General features: G+C 40.2%; 1 protein-coding gene across 1 annotated transcript in view; it reads right to left on the bottom strand.

Moving 5' to 3' along the window:
* Positions 1-1279: 1279 nt before the first annotated feature.
* smad10a (SMAD family member 10a) overlaps positions 1280-10917 on the bottom strand; it is an 88310-nt gene continuing 78672 nt past the window's right edge. Inside the window, 5 exon segments of the mRNA XM_020624814.1 lie at positions 1280-5358; positions 5739-5780; positions 5783-5855; positions 6113-6281; positions 8854-9031. Coding sequence (XP_020480470.1) covers positions 5147-5358; positions 5739-5780; positions 5783-5855; positions 6113-6281; positions 8854-9031 — 674 coding nt within the window. The 3' untranslated portion in view covers positions 1280-5146.

The following is a 10917-nucleotide window of genomic DNA, read 5'->3' as shown; positions in this document are numbered from 1 at the left end:
TCAGTGGCTAAATCTGAAAAGGCCCTCTGAGAGTCGTAAGACACAGGGGGAACAGTCCTGCTAACAGTCTGGATGGTACCGACTTCATCAATACAAACTGCAAGATGAAAAACAGCAGTGATGCAATGCCGCTGAAAGTGTGGAAACTTACAGGCACTAATTGCACGCATTTCTGGACACATTATGGAGGCGATGTGATAAGCAGTGATTTGATGATAGAGAGATCAGGATAATCATCAGAGGATGATGATGACAAATTAGACAATAGTGACAATTTATCTGAGAAAGTCCACTTGTATTTCCCTGAATATGGGCAGGACAGATTAATATGACATTGATTTGTGTTGTCCATGCTAAGATTAGAATAGTGCCAAGTGTACTCTGTCATATTCTACACTCACAAATAACTAAGGCAATAAATAATAATAGTCAGGTAAGATGCGTGTTTTGCTAATGGTATTCTCTAGCTCTATAAACTGGTTTGACAAGTGAGGCAGATACCTGAGGGAACCACAGAATATCAGAAAAGATTCTGAACAAATCACAACTGACAAGTAGAAAGACAAACTTGTGTCAGTCTTACAATCCAGTGGTGGTGCATCTACTGTTAACAACAAAAGGCACAAATCACAAATATGGATATGTTAATGGTGGATCTTTGTAAAGCAGCTGAATGACATAACAAATGTTTCTCAGATTCCTGACAGTCAATCTACACATCTCATCCCACAAATCCTGGCTGCACACACAAATGCCTTGGTACAATAAATTATATTCACTGTACACATTTATTACCTTTTTATTCAGTCAAGTCTGGACAGGACAACTGATCTCTGTTTATGTGGGACACTGGGATCTAAGACAACCATCTGTTTGGAGCAGTTCAGGTGAACTCGGCTGTGTATGCCTCCCTGTGAAATCAACTAAAGGCTTGTACACACAGTGCTATATACAGTACATTTGGGGTGTACACTATGTGCTGGGGTTTGACTTTATAGCACATGTTTATATTTTTCAAGTTTTTCTTTGCGGGCGGCACAGTGATGTGGTTAGTACTGTCACCTCACAGAAAGAAGGTTCCAGGTTTGAGCCCTGGCCGACCCTTTCTGTGTGGAGTTTGCATGTTCTCCCTGTGCCTGCGTGGGTTCTCTCCGGGTTTCTCCCACAGTCCAAAGACATGCAGCTTGAGTTAACTGGTAACTCTAAACTGCCCATAGAAGTGAATGTGTGTGTGTGGTTGTTTGTCTATGTGTCAGCCCTGTGATAGACTGGTGACCTGTCCAGGGTGGACCCTGCCTCTCACCCATTGTCAGCTGGGATTGGCTCCAGATAATGAATGGATGGATGTATATCTTTATACACTACACATAGAGTCGGTATGCTGAAATACTTATGGCTCAGTGTAAACGCTCCTCCTCTACGCACTCTGCAGTCTGAGTTAGACAGTGCCTCTGGGTATTTTTATGCTAATGTTTTGTTCTAGAACACATTCTGTTGGTGGAAAGACAGAGAGTGGCATTTTAAGATTTGTAAGATTTGACTAACTTGGACAGTAAAATATGGTCAGTGGTACAAACTGTCTGCTCACTCTGTAAAGTCTTTTTTCTGCCAGCACAAACCTAGAGGAGCTTCCAGTGTGGTCTTTGCAGTTTTCCTTGGGCACAAGTGTACTGTTTTTTGTGCACTGGTGTGTTTGGTATTTTCCTGCCATGAATGAATGTGCTTATGCTGAGGTCATGTTTATGCCGATTAGGCAATGCAGTGCAATGTTGGTGCTCATTCTGACCCCAAATTGGATTTGCACTGAAACCTGACCACAACATTTTTTTCACAATTTTCCTGACAAGAGTTTAGACTGGGAGGCACAAGAACAGGTACCCAAATGTAAACAACAGTCCTATTGTAAATCCATAACTGATCTGCCAGAATTCACTGTAAACAGTTTAATGTGAAATTATCAGAATTATGGAATATGGGTGATAATTTAGAAACATTATTTTCAGGTGAAATAAACTAGTCCTCAGTATGTGGCTTTAGATATGAATATGATCAAACAGGGCTGGCACGTGTCATGACACTCCATGTGCACATCCAGGGTACACATTACATCATGCATTTTGGAAAGGGTCTCCTTTTGACCTGGGGGCAAAGGGAAGTGTTGGGGGTGGGTGACAATAGTAATAATTACACTTACGCTCATAAAGTAATACATGAAAGCAGCTCATGAGCCATAATAAATAATAAATTCCCTGCAGATGTCTCGATCAGTCACGTTACAGGCAGCAGGTAAAATTAGTTTGGTGCTGCTGTCACTTACTGTTCAGTTACAATTTCCTCAAATGATCACATTTTATAAAGTACTACAAGAATATACATTGTCTTATTTTGCATTTTATGATGGTGTGATCTCAACAAAAGATGCATCGTTGACAAGCTGCTCGCTCATGTGAAGCACAATCAGTTTCTGGAGGACGATTGCTTTTGGTACAACACCATAAAAACAGTGATTGCAATATATTTTTATTGTACTTTTGTATTATTAACATTTAAACATGCAAATAAATTGTGTTGGAAGAAAAATAAAAAGTAAATTGGCACATTTCAAGCCCCCCCCTGAAATTCCACTTTGAGATTTTCTGGGGCTCTGAGCTCAGAAAGCTTGAGACTCCCACAACCCTCGTGTATTTTGCACACTGGATGCAGCTGTAACCTATACTATACAATTGCTGCTGGTTACAGGACCAGAGTCTTTCTGTCTTCTATACACAAAAGCTGGTCAGTGAAATTAGCAGACTGCTGAGTGAAACGTTATGTGCATTACGTCTATAGTCAAGATTTTTCCCATCACAATTTAAGAGTGGCGTACATAACTAGTAGGAGAAGAAGAGAGAAGGAGAGTCTTTCTCTGCTGTATTCCATATATTTCCGTGCATGACATCAGTGTCATCAATCAAAGTCAGGTTTCTGGCAGTGCTTTTAAAGGGTATGAGAGAACCTCATTCATTCATGGCAGGAAAATACCAAGCACACCAATGCTCAAACCCCCCACCCCCCCTTTGGTTAAGGAAAACTGCATTTGAAACTACATCAGCTTTACTCTGGCAGAAAAATTTCTCATCGTTTCTTACCTTGTGTTAGTAACACATACTAACCCAGGATTTAGTTGTGTTTTTGTAGTTGGATAACTGAACAAGTCACAGCGTACCGATCATGTCTCCTGCTAATCAGGTTAACAATATGCCCTGCTGCACTCACGTCAGTGATCAAGTGGTTGTGTTCACAAAACATTCTAGGGCTAAAAGTAGCTGCTGACTAGGAGAAACTCCTAAAAGCGATGTGCGTCAGTCCCATCTTTAGACCACTAAGGTTTTGGTCTGAGAATAATTCACAAAGCATTGTAGTTTGAAGGGCACCTAGGTGTATGGTATCTTTCAAACCCAGTTTGACAGCCCACTGAAAGTAGGAAATAATCACCACATGAAATATTTTTGAACTTTTCATTCATTTGATTCAATTTTTGATTTTAAATTAACTTTATATTTAATGGACTTTATCTTTTCATTCATCTAATCTAATTTACGAGCTCTTGTAAGAGGAAGCTCTTTGGTTGGAACCTGCAGCAGCATTCAGGAGGACTCCTAATAGAAAGATAAGACCCACTGTTAGTTTTGGCTCCAGGTAATTATTTTATGATCTCAAAGTAATCTGACAGGAAACGCATACATCCAGGTCAGTGACAGCTGTGCTGTATGGAATTTAAAAAGAGTGATGACAGATAAACTGAGAGAAGACAATGTCTTCACTGTCCTGAAACACAGGTCCCTGCCCAAACTGAGCAGGCTCCAGCTATTTTCAATCCTCCTTTTCTTTTATGGTCACACACATGACCTTGCTGGAAACAACAAGCCAGAGTTCACAAAAACTGCTAGATACATGTTTGTAAGAGATGACTGGAAGAGATGATATTCTAACAGGTCAGACCACAGAACACAAAGGCACTGGCTGATGTTTGGTCTGACAATACATGCACTCAGGTTTCTGTCTCTGTGCATTACAAGTCACTATAATTCTCTCTCACAAGTCCATTGTGCTGTAAAACTGCAGAGCATACCAAATTTCAGTCCGTGTGTCCATTACTGCCTCTACCCAGTCTATAATCTCAAACTGACCTCAGCCTATCAGTGACGAACAAAGTGTGTGCGGCTTAGGCGGAAAAGGGAACTGTGACTTTGCACTGTAGCTATGAGGTATTCTGGCTTTGGTGATTTCCACCAACCATTTGGTTACATACAGAGTAGTACTGCTTCATTACAAAGAACAACAACACAACTTTAAAGCTAAATGTTTTTCACTTTTTAGACTTTTGGTACAAAAATAAAATAGTTTGAGCTGAGTGTAATATGAGGGATAACCAGCTATTGATGTTAACAGTTGGAGTTTAGATCAAGATACAATGAAGAGCACAGTACAAGCACAGAGATGACAAAACACTGGCTTCCTTAATCTATACTTCTGCATCCCTTCTGTTGTTGTTAAGACATAAAGAGAGGTTTAATGCTGTTTGGATTCAGTCTGAATGTACTTTTCCAGAGGTAAGCAGTTATCTGTCTGAGTGTTGTCCACGCCTGGAGAACATTATTTACAGGTCTGTGTGTATTCCATGAGTCAATCAGCCCAACACTCTCACAATTAGAAGAAATCCACATTGCATATAAGGGAATGCATTTCTGAAACATCCCTGGATTTCTGCAGTGTATAATAATGTCTTTAGGACACACACACTAGCAAGGACACAAACTCAAAATCTTTACCTTCAGAGACCCCACTTCTTTTTATCTGACTTTAGATTGTAGAGCATAAAGCATTAGAAAATTCCCAACGACATCAGAACCTTTATGTCTGTGTGGATACAGACCTTCTGGTTTCACTGTGTCCGTGTGTATGTGTACATATGTCTGAGAGAAGCTTGTACCTGATTGTTACAAGCATAATGTGTTGTTGGTCACCTCTGTTTTCCATGTGTTTCTGATTGATTTTCTTTTTTATTAATTAGATAGCATATTTGGCCTGAAGCAGAAATATCCAAATGTGTGTCTGTGTGTGAATATTCAGAATCCATATTGGAATTTGAACTTGGTCTCTGTCTTTAGTTAGCAGGCCCTGGGTCTGCCAATGGCATGGTGTGCAACACCTCATCCAGAAGCTGCAGAGCTCGATGTAGATGGACCTCTACCCAGCAAGGGGTGTGTTTGATGCTCTGCCGGGGGTAGTCAGGGCCCCAGCCCTTCACGAAGCTGAGCCGCAGGATGCACAGTCGTCTTAGGTCGTCTACACCGATCCCAGCTGCTGCAGACAGACCTGAAATGACATGTGACAGCATGTGATGGTGCTTACTGTCACAGCACTGCTCCATCACAGGGCCATTCTGTCTGACAGCTGATCATTTCTGTAGTGATAAAGAGTAGAGAACCCAAAGCTGATGAAACTGCAAAGAGCTACAGAGTTGGTGCCCTGGAATGAACAGTCCAATCAATACTTTACCATTACAGAAGGTTATTATTATTATTGTTTTGTTCATTGCTACACTTTCTTCATGTAACCAGTCTCTCATACTCAAGCAGAGAGAATGACAATAATTCTATCCTAAATGCTTCATGCAGTGTACATTTCAAACTGGTTTCCAGTGTGTATTGTAAATGTCAAATAAATAATTCCTCCAAATGTCTCTCAACACTTACTAACTGCAGGCGCGATACCTCCAACACTACCCGGACCAGGCCTTGGGCGCCAGCGGCAGCCTGAGCTGTCGCCGCTTGCTGCTGCATCTGTCTATGGCACTGCCGCAGGTCAAACACCTGACCAAAACACACACAGCTTACATTACAACAGCAGCACAGGCAATCTGATGGTATTGATACTTTAATAACACTTGACAACTGTTCAATACACTTCGGTTCCTTATTGCGTATTTGATTAAAGATTTGCATGCCCTGCCACCTACAGTACAAGGTTAATGCTGCCCAAATAAATAAAATAGTTGAAGAGTTTAAAAACAGAGAATCTGTGTGTGTGTGTGTGTGTGTGTGTGTGTGTGTATGAGCTGGATTTAGACCTTGATGTAGGCTCCAGGGTAAATCTTGTGCACAGCATCACCTGGTGCTCGGCCTGCTTCTCTGTCAAGGTAGTAGCTTTGTACAAACACAGCGTGGTCGCTCATACAGCGCATCCAGACATCGCCCTCACCACGACACTCCAGTTGCACACCTTTACCTATGTGCAACCTGGAACACACACACAAAAAAAAATCAGGACAAACAAACAGGAACAATCAGTTGTGCTCCCTTCATACTGTGTAAAAAAGATTAACCAGATTTTTTTTTAAATAATGAATGTAAGAATAAGTTTAGTATGTGGAGATGTAGTTTCCAAAGGTGGCATAGTGCTAGTGGTGTCCTGACTTCAGGGGGCAGATTATTTCAACACTGTGAGACCAATTCAATTTCAATTCAATTTTAGTTGTATAGCGCCAAATCATAACATGTTCAAGTAGTCTATGCTGCTTGTTTTAAAGAAAGCACTGCTCTCTGGACACCTTTCCTGGATGTTTTGTTTTCCTGCCAGCCTCTCCACACAGGCATAAACCTTTTCATTTGCAGTGGTAATGTGACTCTACTTTTTGGCTTTTCTCAATTCAGTTTTATTTGTATAGTGCCAAATCACAGCAAAGTGAGAGGAGGGGAGAGGAGAGGAGCAGTGAGGAGCTCAGAGCATCATGCCCCCCCTTCCCTTTCTGTTGATTTTAAACAGTCCTCTCCTGTCGTCACTTCTCGTGCTTCCAACAAAAGAATTGGGTTAATTTCTAACAGAACCACAAGCAAACCTGCACTCTGCGAGCGAAGTGCCCTGTTAGGATGATAAGGCTCTATGAGGTCTTTAAGATATGATGGAGCCTTGTCATTAAGGGCTTTGTATGTTAGGAGAAGGATTTTAAATTCTATTCTGGATTTTACAGGGAGCCAGTGGAGAGAAGCTAATATGGGAGAGATATGATCTCTCTTGCTAGTTCCTGTCAGTACTCTGGCTGCAGCATTTTGGATTAACTGGAGGCTTTTTAGGGAATTATTGGGACATCCTGATAGTAAAGAGTTACAGTAGTCCAGCCTGGAAGTAACAAATGCATGGACCAGTTTTTCAGCATCACTTTGAGACAGGATGCTCCTGATTTTGGCGACATTGAGCAGGTGAAAGAAGGCAGTTCTAGAGACTTGGTTTATGTGTGATTTAAAGGACATATCTTGGTCAAAAATGACTCCACAGTTCCTCACAGTAGTACTGGAGACGAGAGCTATGTCATCTAGAGTAACTATATGGTTAGACAGCAGATTTCTAAATAAGATTTGAACCAACTTAGTACAGTTCCTTTATACTCATGTTGATGATGTAGATGAAGCAACTGTTCAGCTCAGAGAGATATAAATGAGGTCTTACAGATGTTTCTAAAGCCATTGGCCTTGAGGACATCTATGAGAGTTGTTGAAAGGATCTCATTAATTTTTTCTCTATTTATTTGTAAAGAAGCTCATGACATCATTACTACTGAGATCTAAGCATGGTGGCTCTTTGTCAGCCTGGCTACAGTGCTGAAAAGAAACCTGGCCTTGTTCTTATTTTCCTCTATGAGTGATGAATAATATGCAATTCTGGCACTATGAGGGTCTTTTTATGTTATTAAACTATCTTTCCAGGATAAAAACTTATTGCACTTATTGCAGCACCTAGTTTTTGTGATGCCTGCTTTAGGGAGTATCATCTGCATAGGAATGGAAATTTATGCTGTGCTTCCTGATAATATTGCCTAAAGGGAGCATGTAGTCAAGAGAACTGGACCAAACACAGAGCCCTGTGGAACGCCGTGACTAACTTTAGTTTGTGTGGAAGATTCATCATTAACATGAACAAATTGAAATCTAAATAAGATTTGAACTAACTTAGTGCAGTTCCTTTAATCCCAATAACATGTTCAAGTCTCTGCAGCAAGATGCTGTGATCAATGGTGTCAAAAGCAGCACTGAGATCTAAGAGGACAAGTATGGAGACAAGTCCTTTTTCTGATGCTAGGAGAAGATCATTGGTGACTTTCACCACTATAGTCTCCGTATTATGATACCACGGCACAAACCCAGAAAATGCTGGAGAGATTATAAATCCCATCTGGCATGGGAATTCCTTGGAACCCTGCAAGATGCGCTGGAACACATTGCTGGGGAGAGAGACTTCTGGACTACCTTACTGAACCTGCTGCCACTGCGACCCGACCCTGGATAAGCAGAAGATAATGGATGGATGGATGGAAATAACAATTAGATGAGTGGTTTACCTGGTTTTGATGGATTGCAGCAATGTATAATGTAAAGTAGTTTTAAAATGGGGGGGCAGAGTTACAGTATATCTGTGGGTTAGTTTATGATGCTGGCCTGAAAACAGTAAGTATGTGAGTTTCATCACAAACATACAGTATAAACACATGAATATTCTGAGAGTTTCAAACTAAAAACCTTGAATTCTACACTGTAGTCTACAGAAATAAGGAAATGCCATGTTACCCATCTGGAGAAACAAGTATGTCATCGCGTCTCAGTGTATTGTAAGTAGTCATTTCACATATCGCCCACCCCCAGGGCAAAGAGAGGGCCAATAGTGAGTAAGTCATAGTGAATGAATTTATCAATGCATAAATAAATAAATAAATTATGTAGTTTTCTTCTTTACTACTTCATTTATCAGGTGTTTCATGTAAAAAATATATTACAACTATTAAAGAGACACAGCAGAGGAGTATATTCATCCACTCACCTGGCTCTTTCACTGGCATCTGTACGGTGGACGTTACTCAGCTGGCCGAGGCAGAAGCGATCGCCTCCTGACGGGTCAACATAACCATCCACAGTCACTACAGGGCAGCTGGAGGGCACCTTGAACATCTCACCCACCTGGACGTCCATTTCAAAGTAGGAGATAGAGCACCAAAACTCTGCAAATGAAAACACCAAACCAAATGTGTGACAGACTGGAACTCAACTAAACTCTAGCTCAGACTTACTGCTGCCTTTGTGCCAGTTTTTCAGGTGCAGGTATGATGCATTCTGTCCTAAAGATCTGTGCAGTGTAGTATATGCAAGGGAGGATCGCACAAAAAAGGGAATAGACATGTTACAGAGACTGATTAAATAAAAGGGAAATAAAGAATCAGTCTTTATTTCACAGGATTTATTGGGGGTGGGAATCTTTGGCAAACTCACAATTCAAATCAAATCTCAATCCGATTTTGAATGATTTTGATTCAAAAACTATTTGATTCTATTATAGAAAAGACTATATTTGGGCTCTTTCTCTAGTTCACTCTGTGTCAAACAACTAATTTCTGTCCTTTGTCCACTGAGCTACTAATGAAGCACAACAGATAATTTAAGCTACCTGGTTCTGATGAGGATCAAGTAGGCTACTTTATTTACTGCTGCACAGCAGTATGTAAAGTACTTAAAATTATAAGTATATAAAGTTATTAAAATTAGCTCCACATTTGGCAGCTGCAGCATCAAATGTGATGAACACAATAATACATCAATATTTATATTCCAATAATATAAATATTGCCAATCTGTATAATGAGTACTTTTACTTGGTATTTTAGGTTATATTTTGGTCCTGATACTTTGGCAGCTGTAATATTTTGAATGCAAGACTTTTACTTGGTGTTTTGACACTGTGGCGCCGATACCTCTACTTCAGTAAACAATCGGAGTACTTCTTCCACCACTGGCTTTTGCTACTTGGTGTGTATTGTAACAGGGAGGCAGAGGAACAAAGTAGAGCGTTAACATTATGTCTGCAGCAGTGGAGACCAGTGCCTGTGCAGCAGTGTCTACCAGAAAAAGCAAACATTATCCAAAATGGGCACAGGTCTATAGAAACAAGGTCTTTTCTTTGTCTCACCAGTTTGATGGATGTGCTGCAGTGTGTATCGCTGAGCTTCTCTCGTTCTTAATAAGTCGTCTGCTTCATTAAACTAATGCCAGCCTGATTGATGGGCTAGAACTATTCACACAGTCCTCCACACTTGTCTTTCAAAGCTCATTATCAAGTCATTAACACATGCTCAAATGATTTCCTTTTCTGAAGATGAACTAATGTTATAATCATAAATGTGGAATGCAAACTAAATCATCAAAAAAACACTAATACAATGTAGATACACTCCAGTATGGCACAATCACACAAAAAGGGAAAATTATTTAGTGCTCCCCCTCCTTCTGGATTGAAATCTGTAATAATATCTTCTCTATATCTATTATTAAAAAATAAATATCTAACTAGAAAATTGAATTTTCTGAAGAAAATGCGTATAGATGCTGAGTGCTGAAATATCGCCCTGAAAATGCTGAACATTTTGACACCTGAATGGATTTGCTAGATGAAAGTATGCTGAAGTTGGAGTTTTCCCATTCATTTGAATGGGGCAAGATTTTCAAAATAAAGCTGAATATTTAAAATGTATGAAGTTTACAAAAGTTTTGAATAGAAGCCAGAGGTGTGGATTCGAGTCACATGACTTGGACTCGAGTCGGACTCGAGTCATTAATTTGATGACTTTAGACTCGACTTGAAAAAATGTAAAAAGACTTGCAACTCGACTTGGACTTTAACACCAATGACTTGTGACTTCACTCGGACTTGAGCCCTTTGACTTGAAAAGACTTGATACAAACCCAAATATTAAAACATTTTTAAATGCGTGCACTAATCCATTCATTTCACTCCTCCCCCTCTCTCTCTGCACCTGTGTGTATGTATGTGTGACCTGTCAGCACATTAGCCAATCAAATGAATCCAGGAAGGTAAACAAAGCAGCACTCTGCA

This window comes from Monopterus albus, unplaced genomic scaffold, assembly GCF_001952655.1.
Source record: "Monopterus albus unplaced genomic scaffold, M_albus_1.0 scaffold339.1, whole genome shotgun sequence".
In the NCBI taxonomy this organism is placed as follows: domain Eukaryota; kingdom Metazoa; phylum Chordata; class Actinopteri; order Synbranchiformes; family Synbranchidae; genus Monopterus; species Monopterus albus.
The sequence above is the reverse complement of the archived record's forward strand: the minus strand, read 5'-3'. Positions and strand labels throughout refer to the sequence as shown.